General features: G+C 45.8%; 1 protein-coding gene across 2 annotated transcripts in view; it reads right to left on the reverse strand.

The window, feature by feature from the left end:
- The window catches only part of YWHAE (tyrosine 3-monooxygenase/tryptophan 5-monooxygenase activation protein epsilon), a 54,333-nt gene extending 45,146 nt beyond the window's left edge, over nt 1-9,187 (reverse strand). Inside the window, exon 1 of one of the 2 annotated variants that reach the window (XM_089683736.1) lies at nt 8,977-9,187. In XM_089683736.1, the coding sequence (XP_089539862.1) occupies nt 8,977-9,040 (64 nt within the window). In that variant the 5' untranslated portion in view covers nt 9,041-9,187. The remainder of the gene's footprint in view (nt 1-8,976) is intronic. The other variant, XM_089683735.1, reaches the window with a different exon arrangement.
- Between the last annotated feature and the right edge of the window lie 7,971 nt (nt 9,188-17,158).

Here is a 17,158-nt window from a genome sequence, read left to right on the forward strand (position 1 = left end):
GGACTTTAATTTTTGGTGCTCAGATACAGTTAAAAAATGTTTCCTCAATATCTCATTCCTGATATGTGACTTATACCATGGACTTGTGTCAAAAAGGATCTCGTCTTTGTATTGCTCCCTTTGTGTGAAATACTTTATTACCCTGCAGGTCCCCCTGATTTCCTATTTCAAACTGACCAAGCTAGGCATTGGAGCACAGCCTGTCTGTCCTACAATGATCAGACGTGTGCTTACACACCTCATGCAAACCCATTTGATAGGAAGATCATTGTACTGCTTTTTCTCTTCTAATCCCCTTATGCAACTAAGAACAGCCCTTATGTGACCAGGCTTCAAGGAGCAAATTAGTTTTTTGTGCTTGTAGTCTGATATTCACAACTACCCCTAACCTAACGGCACTTCCAAATCTTCCCTAAACCCCAGTTAGCCCATTGCTTTCATGCAAATGTTGTCTAAAACAACCCTGAGAAATGGTCAACATGGTTGGGGAGTGGTAAAAACTGGGTAAGCCACACTTTTACCCCCTTCCCCAGCTGCAAAAGGCACCTGTATAGAGGGTTTACACGTGTCACAGCACAAAGCAAAAACGCAGCTACACAAATTATTCCCTTGTCCCATTTGGCAGGACGTACGGCTCACCAAACATGACCCATTCATGTAAATGGGGTGGCGTCCCAATCTCTTACTACACACGTGGCTGCGTTGCAGGCAGGGACCAGAGCCAGTCAAACAGCTTCTGAAAAACTTACCCACCTCAGATCACTTTTCAGAGGGCAGAACTAGCATAAATAAGCCCCAAGTTTAAAGCAACCAAACAAAAAAAGCCCAATTATATAAGGTTTTGGAAAGAATCATTCACAGCCTTTGTCATCCACACATTTAAAATACACACAAATACCAAGCTCAACAACAGACATTGGATCTAAGGTATCCAACACCAAATTTCCATCCACGAATGGTGAGGCAGCTGCACAGAAGTCCATCTACTGATCAACTTCTGTAGAACCACCCTGTCAGATTTTTGCCACTTGAGCAGCACTCACCGGCTATAGTCAGCAGTGCTGATCAGTGTATTCTGACAGCGGGGAGACTACAGAATACAAAAGCACAATGTGAAAAATCCCCCTCCACCTCCTACATAGTTCTGAGCCCAGAACTACTTCATAAGACCAGCAGCATCGCACCGATATTTTCTTAGGAAGCATTCACTGTAAAAGGGCATTCTGCCTACTGAACCACAATTAACTCATTTTAATAGAAGTTCTGAGACTTGAATATTTCAAGGGTTCCTCAGGGATAAAAAGGTTCAGAAAGCCTGTTGTAAATAAATGTTTAAATGTTAAAAATAGGTACTCACAAATAACCAATAAAAGGTACATCATGAAGGAACAGCTCTGTCCAATTCGCACTGCATATCTGTCTGTAATGAGAATTCTGGACATCCAAAAGGCTGAGGCGTTTCGAGGACTAGCCTCTTCCCCAGAGCCAACAGGCTGCCACGTTTCGAGGACTAGCCTCTTCCCCAGAGTCAACAGGCTGCCACGTTTCGAGGGCTAGCCTCTTCCCCAGAGCCTTACAGGCTGACACGTTTCGAGGGCTAGCCTCTTCCTCAGAGCCAACCTCTGAGGAAGAGGCTAGTCCTCGAAACGCGTCAGCCTGTTGGATGTCAAGAATTCTCATTACAGATACGCAGTGCAAAGCGGGCAGAGCTGTTCCTTCATGATGCCATTTATTGACCATTTGTGAGTACAATACCTATTTTCAACATTTAATAAACATACTTTTAAGGTAATGCACTATGCCAGTGCACCCTCTGTTTTGCTCTATTCAGTATATTTGGACTCCCCCGGTCCATTGAGGGCAGCAATGCGTGCATATCTTTTTATGCATATTTATGGACTTCAATATGTACTTCTGGCTCAAATCACAAGCGGACAAATCTGTGGCGAGTTGAAAAACTAGCAGATCTGATCCCTTGAAGAAAAGCTCCAATTCTGGCACTTTATGTGTATACAAAAAATGATCTAAACCTGTTGTCCATCATTGTTACCGTTCTTTGAGCTCATTAAACGGTATCCAGATGGTTTATGATGTATATTGGCATCTTTATTCATAATGCCGGGTGTGCAAGCAGTCAGTCCCTTCAACAGTGTCACCCATTGGCTGCACCCCACCATACATAGAGGAGATGGACACAAAAATAACTGATTTGTAGGTACTGAAGGTAGGTAACAAAACACACAGATCAACTTTCATTGGTTGTCCAGTCCAGGGGCGAAGCAGATGCGTAAACCTCAAAATTAGAGATGTCCTTGAAGCTGCACCAGAGCACTGCACATTACCAATGTAACAAGGTTTCAAGAACTGCAGGTGCAGTGGAGTTGTGCGACCATTTTTTCAGTTAGAGACTTCTGCCATTATCTTGTGCTTGGCACTAGATATGTGATATACTACTTAAAAGAAACAAAAAGGTGGCGCCAGACTAAGTGTAGCAATGCTAAGTAATAGGCTTATTAAAAGACAGTTGGCAACTTACTTAAAAAGGAGATCTAAAAGCATATCAGTATCAATGGCCGTGGTAGCTTGTGAGCCCGGGAATTTTATGGACTTTTTATAAATGGACTATTATGACCTGCTACGCATGGTGTTTGGACATTGTTTCTAATAGTTTTTAATCATCTGGGCACTATTGTCTTGTCAGCACCATTTCTTTCCCATTATACACTACTGCAGTCCACTTCAGAAGTGAGCAAAAGGAGGATAGTTACATTCCCACATTCAGTTGGGCCATGTAGACTGAATGCAACCTCAACCAGAATGGATGTTTCAATAGCCCACATTAAAAACAAAAATTTGTGAATGTACTGACCAATGCAGCTTTTAACAGGTAAAAATATATCAGTTTAAAGCATTGAATATGAAATATGTGCATTTATTTCTTGCAGAAAGGTATACTTCGCCTTTAAAGAGTAAAAACGTTTGGTGAGGGGAAAACCCTTCTGTAATGTTCAAAGTACATTGCAAGGATTTTAGCAAACCTTGTTGCAGATTCCTACCTTTTATTATTCTGGAGAGAGCTGTTGTCTGTGTCCATGTACAGACTGAATCTGTATGGGAGTGGTTTCACAATTATTAATCATCCGCTGCACCTGCAGGGCTCCAATAAGGAAAGTACCAGGGTCTGCATCCCTTTACACATGATTTGGAAGGATCTCACCAAAAATGAGATTTTTGTTGCAGGAGATGTCCAAAGTCTGATTTGTATCTGAGTGCAGACTTCTGGGAAAACGAGTAAGCCAATCACTGAAGCAGGAAATGATGTTTTCAGTGGGTGTTCTGTACATCATCTGTGTACAGAACACCTCCAAGTTGCCATATTGAGTTTTACAGAAAATTACAGCACTGAAGATTGAAATGTAAAGGTCATTTTTAATAAAATTAAAATAGGATTTGTGTTGCAATTGTATATGCTGTATCCCCCCCCCCAAAAAAAAAGTGTTGTTACCCTTTAAGCACTGCTTCCAATATCAATATTACGTAGTGTACAGGGCATTCAATATTGGCAGATTTTTGTTACGGTCACTAGACCGAACTAAAAAATATACAGCAGGTAAAATAAGTATTGAACACATCACCATTTTTCTTGGTAAATACATTTTTAAAAAAGGTGCTATTGACATGATTTCTAATTCCGGATAGATTTCAGCAGGTGTCTTGGCTTTCCATGCCTATTTGCACCTCTTTTTCTTTGTGTGTTTAATACTTTTTCCCTGTGTCATTTCATTTTATTACACAACTTAATTTCTGAACTTATTTGTTTTGATTTCTTTGTACGGATGGCATGGGTTGTTAGCAACATGTGATGAAAATATCATGTCAACAGCTCCTTTAGAAATATATTTACTGAGAAAAATGGTGACAATTTCAATACTTATTTTACCCGTTTTATATTTTACAGGCAAAAAAATATGCATTTATTATCTCTGGCACAGGAGCCTGCAAAGTACTGCACCTGCAATCAGTGGATCAGAGGTGTAATGTTGAGCTCTTGCAGTCACATCCTCCAGCATCCTTGCTTTACTTCTATATAGGCTCTCTGTTAGAAAGCTGGAGGACATGTCAGTGGACTACAAGAACTACCTATTGGCAGACAGGACTTGTAGTTCTCATTCACAGAATGCTGTGAATGGGAAAAGGTGAGGGGGGACTGGTTCTGGAACATGTTACACCCCAACTATGTGTAAAATGCTCCAAAAAAGGTGACATTTTAAAGCCTATCTCCACCTTTACCCAACATGTTACACCTGTAATCAGGGTGTAACTATTTAACATGCTGCCAACTACTCAAACCCTTAACCCCTGAGCCCCAACTCCCAGTCACATTTAAAGTCGTCTGGGCATGTAGATCTCAATGGACTAAAACTGTGCTCACATGTAGCCCAATGCCACTTCCTGTCATGTAACTGAAAGCACATACAGCACTATGAACAGACAGGTAGGAAGTGCCTGTAAATGCCTGACATTGCACTTGTGAACAACTGATCACAGATGCAATACTTTGCATGCACCTGTGTTGTGTGTGTATATATATATATATATATATATATATATATATAAAAAGGCCATATTAAAACAGAAGTAGAGCCTCACTATCATAATTACATTTTAACAGACCAGTTGAGCAATAGGTCCTTACTTATAGACGAGGCCAGGCAAACATTTTATTTTTTGGTCTTTGCCAACACAGCCTCTGGGTTCTTGTGCACCACTTCTCTGCACTGCCTGTTGGGAGGGCGCACTCATTTTCTCCCTTACGGTCTGCAGTAGGGGGGCAGTGTGGTGTGCGATTCAGCGCACCCCACAGCTCCCTTTTTTTGTGAACTTTATCTGAAGTGAACAAAACATACATTTCATTCACAGAAATGTGCAGCAGTGCAATGCACTGCGTTGCAGTACATTGCCATGCGATTTGGCAGTCTTCATTTTATCGCAGCTCAGCCGTTGGCTGCGTTGCAGTGTGAACTGGACACACAGGAAACAACTATTTCCTGTGTCCTTGCAGTGACAGACATTTTAACATGCATTAAAACATCTGTCACCACATATAGTGTGAACTCACCCTAAAAGGGATCCCCGATCTCCCCCTTAAGACTTACATGTCCCATAATTCCGCGCACACCATGGTCCAATCTAATCTTCCCTAGCTGCCAATGTATGATGGCATAGGCATCAGCACACAAGGTAAGTACTGAGGGCAACTTCTGTAACTGATATTAATAAGTTAAGTGCTTGCTTAAAAAAAGAAAAAAAAAAAAAAAAAAAAAAGAGACCAGAGAGAAAGAAGTTTAACTTTTTTTTCTGGATTCCGGAGCACCATGTCTGGTTGGGAAGTGTGCACTTATTGCATCCTAAGAAGTTTCTCTGAGCTTCCTCTACATGTCCCTTACTTTCAAGTACATTACAGCCCTATCTAATCCTCCGTCTGCTTAAGCTGGAGTAGGCATCATCATAGCGTCCACCTGGAGCCTCCCAATAGTGCACAGGATAGACTGGCAAGCTTACAGCAGAACTACACTGCATCTGAACACCACAAACCGATGTTATTTACTTCATTTTTAATATCCGAAAGCAACCCCCCCCCCCCCATGTCTCAATACCTTTTTTTTTGTTAGAAATCACTTTTAAAAACACCTAGCATTTCTGGTCTGGCCCATCTTGAATAAGGGCAGATTATTCATGTAGCAATTACTTCCTGGAATGCATTGCCAGAAGGGTGTGCTTAGCTGAGAAAACCCCTCCCGAAGACCCCTGGGATGTATGACATCATTTGCCTAGGCATGGAAACCAGGAAGTAACTGAAGTGAAAAAGAAAGAAAAACAAATTCAAGTTTAAAACAAGCAAATATGATATACTTTCATTTATTTACTAATGCTAGCAGCACAAGGATTAATATAGTCCATGTTAATTGAAAGATTGAAATTCTGCTTTAAGACTGAGGAGGGGTGGGCTTTGTGAAGAAAGAGGCAGCACACAAGGCAAGTACTGAGGGCAGCTTGTGTAACCAGTAATAAAATGTTCTGGTTTATTAACAGTGCAAGACAAAGTTTAATATCAGATGAACCCGTGCGGTGCACTATTCACAAGCAATGCATACAGGTAAACCTTAACAAGTAAAGTGGGTCACACCCTTTTTCTTATTTAAATAAGATTGGTTTTCTTCTCCCTTTTCAAGAAAAATATTTTATGGAAAATCCATTTATGTAAATCACAGCCCATGCGTTTGCCTTTCGCACCTAGACGGGCACGACATCCCTTGCTGCCCTCAGCGTCCTGGGAAACTCACACCACATGCCTTAGGAGACTTAGGGGCAACACACTGGCTAAGTGTTTAGCACTTCCGCCTAGCAGCACTAGGGTCAGCAGTAGGGATGCAATGATACCGGTGGTTTTTTTGTTTTTTTTTATATTGACCAGTACCGATACTTTCAGTCAAGCACTCGCCAATACTTTGTGTTTCGATTTGCATTAATGGAGGCAAATTGCACTGCAAAGAATAGCAGGCGATTTGAACAGGAATGTGATTCCTGTCCAAATCGCATGGTTTCCACACAGCTCCTGTGTGAACCCAGGCTTCTCATAGTCCGAGTTCACACCGGAGCAGTGCAGAGAGGTTTCCCGCAGCAGAGTGGGCTGTATACTATAGAGGCATATGCTCCATATTCAGTGGTAGGAGAGGAAAGTAGCAGGGATTTGAAACCCCCATTACTTTCTTTCCTCTCCTTGCAGGGATGACAGTTGGGCTAGGACTTTTGATTGGTCAGCAGCACTAGCTCATGGATGGTGCTGACCAATCAGATGACGTCTAGCCCAAACTGTCATCACTGCAAGGAGGAGAGAAAGCTGCTTCACAGGTCTGGGGATTTGAAATCCCTGCTGCTTTCTCTGCAGCAATGACAGTAGAGGCAAGACCACATCTGACTGTGCTGACCAATCAACAGCCCTCTAGCCCACACTGTCATCCCTGCAAATAGAGGAAAGAGAGCAGTGAGGATTTGAAATCTTCGCCGCTTTCTCTTCTCTCCTACCACTGAGGCATGGGATTCCTTCAGTGAAGTCTTCCACGCTGCTTCTGTGTGAACTTGGGTTATGACAAGTCTGAGTTCACACAGGAGCAGCAGGGAAACTGAATTGGACAGGAGTCACATGCTAATCTTTGCAATGCAAGTTGTATCCATAAACGTAAATTGCACCGCAAAGCATCAGTTAAGGTATCGGGATTGTTTTCACAAGCACTCATGAAAATACTTGGTATCGGCACAGATATCAGTGCATCCCTAGTTGTCAGTTGAAATCCCAACCACGGCATACCTTCCTAGAGAATGCATGAACTCCCTGTGCCTGCGTGGGTTTCCTCAAGGCACTCCGGTCTCCTCCCACACTACAAAGACATGATGGTGGGTTAATAGGCTCCTGTCTGAATTGGCCCTAGTATGTATGAACGTGAGATAGGGACCTTAGACTGTAAGCTCCTTGAGGGTTAGGGACTGATGTGAATGTACAATAATGTGTAAATTGATGGCGGTATACAAGTACCTGTAAAAAATAAATAAATCCTAGAATGCACTGCACATCTGGGAGCTGCTTGCCAGAACCCAGAAGAGACAGATGACTCGATGACGTAAGCAAAGAAGATGGCAGCACGGCAGATTACAGAATGCTGGGATTCTCCAGACCTGCGAGCATGTGTTGTGAGAAAAAACCAAGAGGAACAAGAAAACAAAAATTAACATGGGGGGGGGGGGGGGCGCTCCCCTTTAACCTTGACCTCTGCAAGAGTCAGCGAACGAACGCAGTATTCATAAATGATCTTTAATACAGGAGGGGGCAAAACACAACCGTATCCTCCCTAAGGTTGCGTGTAAGTTACATATTGCAAGCAGGCATCCCTTTAAATACAAAGGATAAAAAGCCCGTAGATGGGGGAGACAAACACGCACGCCTCTGAACTGAACTGCCAGGAAATCGGCACTGCGATAGTTAAACATCAAAGCAATTAACGAAGGTTGATCCACCAGCAGTGCCAATCTGCCTCCTCGGCACTGCCATGGGTGGAGGTCGGCTCGCCTCCACCCTGCAGGACGCACCCTTTCCCATCAGGAGAGGGCTGCTGAATGCCCCTGCACGCTCAGGGACCGGTCTAACGAGAATGAATGAAATCAGGGGCCCGTGGTTTGGGCGGAGGTTCCCACAGAGCTGATCCCGCCCCGTCATCACCATGACAAGGCCAAGACTGGGGAAACTCCCACTGATGGCCACAGTGACCCCGAGATGAAGGGGGGGCAGGGCGACACCCCGGCATCCTACAAGGGGGTCCCACGATTTATAGAAAAAAAAAAAAAAAAAAGGGTGATGGAGAGAGGGCTGTGTGCCACCATCATTATTAATGAGACAAAGGCTGGCAGACACAATGACTGGGCACTGATTGGATGAAAAGGAGCCGGCTGTCAGAGCAGGAGCCCAGTGGGGCAGAACAAGGCATGCTGGGATTTGTAGTCCCCCAAGCTGTGTGTATGGGGGAGGTCACCTCCCTGGTGTCACCGCTGCATTGTGGTGACATTGATGCGGTCCACGCCCAGTCTATCCCCGGCTCAGGGGCCCCTCCAGCCGCCAGCCGGCCCTCCTCCTCCCCCGGGTCTCGCCCTACTCGGCGGTCGCCATTTTGCAGCCGTCTCTCTTCCTGCCCGCCGCCCTTCCGCCTCTCCGCCGCAGAGCTCCCCCCGCTGAAGCCGGCCTCCCCTCCCCCTCCGAGTCCGGCTTCACCACCGACCCCCGAGCAGGAAAACAGCCCCCCGCCGCCCTCTCCTTTGTGCTCTCCTCCCTTCCCCACACCGGCCGCCATTTTGTCTCGCCTCCATTCTCTCCGCCCGCCGACCTATGAGAGAGGGGAGGAAAGAAAAGCCGCCCGTTCATCTTACCGTCGTATCGCTCAGCCTGTTCAGCCAGCTTGGCTTGGTACACTAGGTCCTCTCGCTCTTCCATGGCGGTAGCTAGCGGCTGTTAGGGGTGATCTACTGGGCGGATGGAAGCCGATTGTAGGTGTCCGTCTCCCAGCAGCGCCTCTGTCTCTCTAGCCGAGCCCGGGAAAGATGGCGGCTCCTTGATCCGGGAACTTCCGCCTGCGCACGCGGACAATCGCTCAGTTCTATGGCAACGGCTCCCTGGCAACAGCCAGCAGGCGCGGCAGGAGGAGGCGTGGCGCGAGGTTCTTGCGTCACCGGGGGCGTGGGCGCGGCTATAACCGAGTATCCCTTAAATGGGAGCGCGGCGGGCACGGCCTTGGGTGTCGCTTTATAGACTGCGTTGCGGGTGTGTGAGGAGAGGCGTGTGCCCTGTTCAGGGACATTGTGTGCAGCACTCCCATCCTGAATGTGCACAAACACGTAGTAATTAAAAATGATTATTATGATATGCTCTTATCAGCTTCATGGTCATACATTTACCTCAAACCCTGGGGAGAGCTGGTGACTGCATTTGGCCAGTTATGAAATTCGGGCCAATGCCTGAGTGGAGATGTGGGACAAATGAGTTTCCGTTAGCAGGGGCAGACTGACAACTCATGGGGCCCCTGGGCAATAGGGGATCATGGGGCCCCTATGTCCTTGCCCATACTAAAAGAAACCTATGAAAGAAGCCAATGAAAGGTACCTGGGGCATCTCATGGGGCCCCTTACTGACCCTGGGCCCTCGGGCAGTGCTCGAATGGTCAGTCCGCCCCTGTCCATTAGTATCAATAAATTGTGTAGAGCAGCCAGTAACCCGTGTGGACAGACAAGTACAGGGCCCATGTAGAGCTATGCATGTGTGTAGAGGTGCGTTTCTTTTGGCAGCATTAGGCCGGTGTGTTGCAGTACCAATGTGTGCTTCCCGCATGTGTTGACATGCATTTTGGCTCACATTTGTGCAGTAAAAAGATGTGTTGCACCCTCTTGGCGTAGGCCTCATTCACACTTGCAACATTGACACAACTTTGGATGGGTGCGACTTGGATGTGACTTGTCCCTCTGCTAGGTCGGACCCTCTCTTGCATGTAAAACATTCAGGTTTGATTTTCATACTACTTTTGAGGGTTAACATTGAAGTCTATGGCCCCCAATTTGCAAGAAAGTCAGACCAAAGTAGCGAATGAACTACTATGAAGTCATTGCTACTTTAAATCACACATATAAAGATGCTAATCATTGGAAAACATGGGGTACGACTTGTCATGCAGCACGATGTCCAAACTTGCATGACAAGTCACACAAGTGTGAATGGGGTCTTAATTAGCTTTTCCTCCTGTAATCAAGGGAGCAGTAATGGTTTGTTCTGGCCTGTTCAGGATCTCACAGACTGGGCCTTTGATTGCTTCAGTATCCAGTAGAGGGCTGAAATGGTGATAAACAGTGTGAGATGCTGGAGAGCAGAGTTCCTTCTCCATAGGAAAGTTCCAGAGATAGTGGGATCTAGAGGTCTTAGCAGTGCCAAAACCGAGGGCCGTAATGGACTTTGCTTGGAGCTGATTGCAGAACCACACCTCAGGGATCTGGGCCTTAGAGGTGGCATGTCACTCACTGTGTGAGCAGGGTGCAGCATGGTGTGATGGCGGCAGAAACCAGACAGAGGCTGAGTAACGGGAACTGTGTATTGTAGAAAGTTCCAACAAAGGTAAAGCTAGGCCCGGTGGGAGAGCACAGTCCTCTGGAGCCACTTACATAATCTGTAGCAGAGGTACTTTAGATTGAAATGATGCCAACAGTTTCTGCATTGGGGAACCGGAATGCAGCCTGGCCAGTCCAACTCAATTGGGAGGCTTCATAAGGTGGAAGATAATGTGGTCTCTGCGCTGTCTCTACACCTCCAGAATCTCTGCCTAACGCTATAAATTGTCCCTACGTTAACACACCATATTAGGTAGCCAGTGTCTTATATAAGCACTGCCCTCACCTACGATGGTCACGCAGGGCACCAGTGTCCAATCAGTTGGCTGCTGTCCTGATGGCCACAGGAAGTCATAGGTTCCTCAGAACATCTGTGTTGCCACTCATACCTAATTCCGAATACATAGGGGATACCGACTGCACCTGCCTACAACTGAACCATGTCCAGAGGAAGCTGGAAGGAGGCAGCTGTTCTGGGGACTTGTGAGTAGTGACCTTAAACTGATCCATGTGACTGGGTAGTGTACCCGAAGCTGCACTGGGTAGCAGAAGTAGTGCACAAGGTAGTCAGGTGCCAACCCAAAGATTAACCCTGTTATCTTCAGCTGTGGGACCTGAGACTGCCCAATGGTAGCTAGTACTCCTAGAGAACATTTTCCTCCAATTGCTGACTACCAAGCATCTTGAAGTATCCCATGTCCAAGTTGCCCTCTCCTGCTGAAGTTCTTCAAGCAATAAAATACCAAAAGACATCCCCTACACTGTTTATTGTAGCCAGTGTGAATGGGCAGTTGCGTAAGTAGAAAGGTAGCCTCTGTGCTTGTTGGGTAAGAACCAGTTAAATGCCAGTGGCCCTATTGTGGTAGTGCTAAATATGGAAAGGATGGGGTTGAAGGGTTAGTTCACCTTTACAAAAAAATTACCCATGCATTCCAGTGGCCAGTGTATATTAGAAAACTGCTCAAGTTTTGAAAAGAAGCCTGTACCTGTAGGCCTTTCCCAAATCTGTCAAAAAAAGGTCCTAGGTAGGAGCAAACAACAACCCCACCTAGATGGCAGGATTTTTTTTTTTATGGAGCTCCATGGTGCGGTGCTTGCTGAACCCCTAAAAAAGTGAACCATGAAATCACAGCATAAAAAAAAATGTACAATATAAAAGAATACCAAAACTCCGAAGAGGAAGAGCCTCAAAACCTTGAACACCCAGAGAAGCAAGACTCCCCAACAGGAGCAAGGAACTCCAGGGTCTACCTAGGCTGAAGCCAAATGGACCCTGTTCCTTAGGGACCTGCCAAAGCTGGTCCTCCAATTACTTGTTTTAGGATCTTATGAAGAGAGACACCTCTGGTTGGGGAGAGGAAAAAGATCCAAATGTCACAGATCCTTCCCAATCAGAGAAGGCCCCTATAATCTGCACCCTTTGTCTCTGTGTATAAACAAAAAAAAAACAAAAAAAACAACAACAAGATGTGCAGTAGAAGTGCCTGTGAATAAACCATGAAAAAAGTGCTGCATGTAGCACACACAGCAGTCTTTTTGGCCTGTATAAATATTGCTGCAAGCCGGCCAAAAGGCCTGCTCAAGAGGTATTTGCAGGAAAAGCATAAAGTGACATGGCCAAGTTCCAGTGAAAAGCTCAATGGTGTGCAATTGCCCAAAGTGTTTTTTCCAACAACCCTGGAACGCTACTACCAGGAGGCACATCATCGGGAGCTCCTTGTGCCTCCTAGCCCCTGGCAAAACAAATGCAGCTACCAGTACCAGTAAGGTAGGAAGAGCTCTGCCTTCAACGAGCTCAACCACATCAAACCACATTCAACCCAGAAGAAAAAGACACCCCCCACCACCACCACCATAATAAATCAAGAATTAACTGGTGCCCCCAATTGGCAAGGAGAACCAATCTTCTACTCTCGAAAACTGAAAAGAACAGATATGACACTTGATCTTAGCCAAAAGGTTGAGATGGCAGGGTTTGCTGGATGCTAGGCATGTGCCCCTTACAGGGGCAGACTGACCATTTGGAAATTCGGACACTGCCCGAGGGCCCGATGTCCGTAGGGGGCCCCATGAGATGCCCCTGGCTCCTTTTTCATAGGCTTTTTTGAGTTTGGGCAAGGACACAGGGGCCCCATGATCCCCTATTGCCCGGGGGCCCCATGAGTTGTCAGTCCGCCCCTGGACCCTTAGCTTTGCATTTAGGAGCTCTCTCTCTCAGCTGAGCTCTGCATTGTGTGATTCACAACTCACCTCTGTATTCCTGTTTGCGGCTCATCTCTGCACCCCCAACCATTCGCAACTTACCTCTGTACCCTTGTGTGCTACTCATGTCTGAACCTCTGTCCACAACTGTCCGCAGCTTCACTCTGCATCCCTCGCCCAAAACTCACCTTTGTACCCCTTCCGCAATTCACTTCTGCACCCCCTTTCCGCAACTTACCTCTTCAACCCTGTCTGCAGCTCACCTCTGCACCTGCCACTCATCTGCAACTCACTTCAGCACCCCCATTCAGAACTTACCTCTGCACCCCCCTCCTGATTCACAGCTCACCTCTGCACTCCCTGACTACAGCTGGCCTCTGCATACATCGCTCCTTCAACAGCTTACCTCTGCACCCCTGGCCAAAGATAACCCCTGCTCACCTCTGCACTCTTCTTCCACAGCTTATGTTATGCATTTACATGGAAAAAAACACATCAGGCAAAAAAAAAAAAAGAAGCAGAAATCAAACAGAAAAATGCACAACCAAGAAAATGTTATGTCTGCAACTGTGGATAGTCACATGTGATTCTTTTCATGCGATCAGTCATTTCCACAATGGGAATGGAGGTTTTCCGGTAGCTAAACTATGCTGCTGTGGTTCCCCCGGGATCTTGGGACATCTCCCACAAATCATGAACATTTTGCTCCAAAATTGCCCTCATTTAGTGATGCATCGTCTGTTCTCCCACGGTCAATTTATTGCTGATGTTGACATGCTATCCTTGTTAGAAAGCAGAAGAGGTTTTATAGAAGCTGGACTGCCGATAGGGGGTACAGACAGAGGTCAGCAGGTGGGTCCAGGCCCGGAAGGGGCTGCCTGTGATGCAAAAGAGCACTCAGTGGAAGTGAACACAAGAATAGGGGCACATGCTTACTCTGTACACATAGAACTTTGGTGAGAACTAAAACTAGGATCCCAGTACTGAAAGGCAAGAGTGTTAACTGAGAATTTACAAATTTTCCATACAGTCAGCTATTAGGAGATGTGTAAATTTAAAGAATACCCATGTTATTACCCAACAGTATACTAAGCCTCCACCTACAACTAAAACATGACTTTAGGGTGAACTGGGCCTTTTTAAGGAATACATGGTGTTACCGATATCTCTAATGCATGGTTTGTGGGGCTGAAAGTTTAAGAAGGGATCTGATACTTAGTGTGACTCCGTGTGCCCAACCTCCACTGCCCTACAATGTTATATAGTTCATTGTACCTAGCATGATGATAACATGTTTAAATCTGGGTTTATGTGCACTGCTTTGTAGGCCCTGTCAGGCTTGCTGTAAGGTGTGAGGCCCTGTTAGGTAGATTGTATGGGGCCCCATGTTTTCTAATGGTGACACTGTTCATAAGTAGCCTGGTTAGGTACCATTAAGTACAGTGGAAACAGTATTGTAACAATTGTTGGGTTTCAGCAGCTAAGGTTTAAAAAAGAAAATCATATGTAACAAAAATTGTGGACCAGTGGTTCTTTGCCTAATTAGCCCCCTACCCACTCTATGTGGAACGATGTTAACTTTTCTATGAATAAATAGATGAAGGGTCAGAATAAAACCAATTATGTATTTTGTTTTCTTATTTTAGCTACAAAAGGAATAATAGGTAAGGAGTTGTTTACCTTTACCTTGGAAACCCTGATGCTATTGATGTCTGTAGGTTCTCATGCACACTGGACATTTTTACAGCTGCTGTTTTTGGCTTTTGACGGTTTTTTCTATAACCAGTAAACCCCCCAGCATGTTATCCTATGTGTCCATGCACACATACACTGTAATCAGCGTTTTTTGGCAGGGGCATTTTTTGGCTGGAAGAAACCCAAAATGCTCTAATGCTGAAAAACGCGGTAAAACGCTTTAAATCACAGCAAACCAACGTTTTTGGTAAAAAAAAACCCACAAAAGTGAAAAAACGCTAAAAGCTAATGCAAAAACACTAAGAAACGCTGAAAAACTCACATTTTTAATGTGACTGTACACAGCCAACGTTACCAGGGTTATTAAAATGTCCAGTGAGCATGGAGCCTAATGCTAAAAAGAATGAAAGGGAAGTAGTTAACCAGGTGTGAATTGGCAACCCAAAATTGTTTAGTCCTGGGACATGCGCAGAATCCATGATACAAGTCTGCATGTGATTGACTGCATTTCAGACAAGGGGAGTAGCTTAAAGGATAAGGTCAAATTTTGACCAAAAATAATAAATGCACATTTTTCTGCAGAAAAAAAAATGTGCATTTATTATTTTTGGTTTGGAGGAGCCTAGAAAGCATTGCACCAGCGACCAGCAGATCCTTGATGCCACGCAGGTCTCCCGCAGACCTGTCAGTATATCTGCTTGCCCGTATCGGATGTACGGACAAGCAGATATACTGACAGGAAGATTCAATGAACTACCACGGTGCTCCACAGTGCTGTGGTAATTCATTGAGAACTACAAGCCGACACCCACTAAGGCTGTTGGGACTTGTAGTTCATTTATTGACAGGACGCTGTGGAACCCCAGCACAGCCGCACTGTTTTTAAATAGTGACAGCTAGTACGGGGAACTTCTCCACCATCCTATAATCGGTTTGAACACGCAACTTGTTCTCAAAGGTGAACTTATCCTTTAAGCCCATGAGATAAGATCAATGTTTATATATGCAAGAAAGGTGAAAAATATGAGCATCATTGCACATTTGATTGCTGTCCAAGACAGTTGCAAATAATTTAAGGGCGTGTGTGTGTGTGTATATATATATATATATATATATATATATATATATATACACATACTGCTCAAAAAAATTAAAGGAACACTTTAAAAACACACCAGATCTCAATGGGGAAAATATCATTCTGGATATCTATACTGATATGGACTGGGTAATGTGTTAGGAACGTAAGGATGCCCCATCATTTGATAGAAATGAAAATTATCAACCTACAGAGGACTAAATTCAAAGACACCCCAAAAATCAAAGAACAAAAAATGATGCAGCAGGCTAGTCCATTTTGCTGAAATTTCATTGCAGCAACTCAAAATGGTACTCAGTAGTTTGTATGGCCCCCACATGCTTGTATGCATGGCTGACAATGCTGGGGCATGCTCCTAATGAGATGACAGATAATGTCCTGGGGTGTTTTCTCCCAGATCTGGACCAGGGCATCACTGAGCTCCTGGACAGTGTGAGGTGCAACCTGGTGGCGTAGGATGGACCTAAACATGATATCCCAGAAGTGTTCTATTGGATTTAGGCCAGGCGAGTGTGAGGGCCATTCAATGGTATCAATTCCTTCATCCTCCAGGAACTGCCTGCATACTCTCGCCACATGAGGGCAGACTTTTTCATGCGTCCCTCCATGGATATGTGTTAGAGATCCGGGTATGACCAGAAATGTATGGACTGACACAGGGAAGTAGCAGGCTTCAGGAACACAGGCGTAGTCAGGCTGGAGAGGTGGAATGGTCAGGCAGGCCGTAAGGTACCGTTAGGCACCGCCCAGCGGGATCTCTAGTGACCCAGAGAACAGGATTCCCCAGGGCGCGGAGTCTAAGCCCCAGTTTGCCTTTTCACCAGAGCCCCTGATGGTGGGGATGGACTTGGCGCAGGACTGAGACCAGGTCGTGGCCCCTGAGTGCACCCAACTGTGGTAGAGGGGTCTGCCGAGGGTATGTACCGGGGGAAAGGCTGATGTGAAGGGGCAGGCAGGTTTGGACAGTTGTGACTGGATCTGTGCGGGATGGATGGATCGTCTGGGTAGCGTCAGGCGTAGTCAGGCAGGCCAGGTCAGCAGTGAGGTACCGGAGGAGCAGGCAGAGAATAGTCAGGGTCACAAGCTGGGTTCAGTAACTCACGGGCAGCACGGTACAGAGGATCAGGCAGAAGGATGGTCAGGCAAGCCAGGGGTTCAACAGAAGACGGTCAGCAGAGGTCAGGATCAAAGCAGGGTCAGCAACTAGGCAGGAACACAGGATACCAGGTACAGGGGCTCATGGGAAACATACACCAAGGCCCTGGTCACAGGCCTGGTCATTCCTTAAATACACCTCCTGCAATCAGCCTCAGGTGTTGGCTGACTGCAGGAGTGAGTTTCTGGCTGCTGAGAGCACCCGCTGTTCAGCCCTGGTACTGCAGCCCACACGGCAGGTGAGTCCCACCACCAGTGCTGAGTCCATTCCTGACAGTATGCCTCCCCAGACCATCACTGACCCACCAC

The sequence above is a fragment of the Staurois parvus genome, unplaced genomic scaffold (genome assembly GCF_062004578.1).
Source record: "Staurois parvus isolate SC_StPar_1 unplaced genomic scaffold, SC_StPar_1.0 ptg000321l, whole genome shotgun sequence".
Taxonomy (NCBI): Eukaryota; Metazoa; Chordata; class Amphibia; order Anura; family Ranidae; genus Staurois; species Staurois parvus.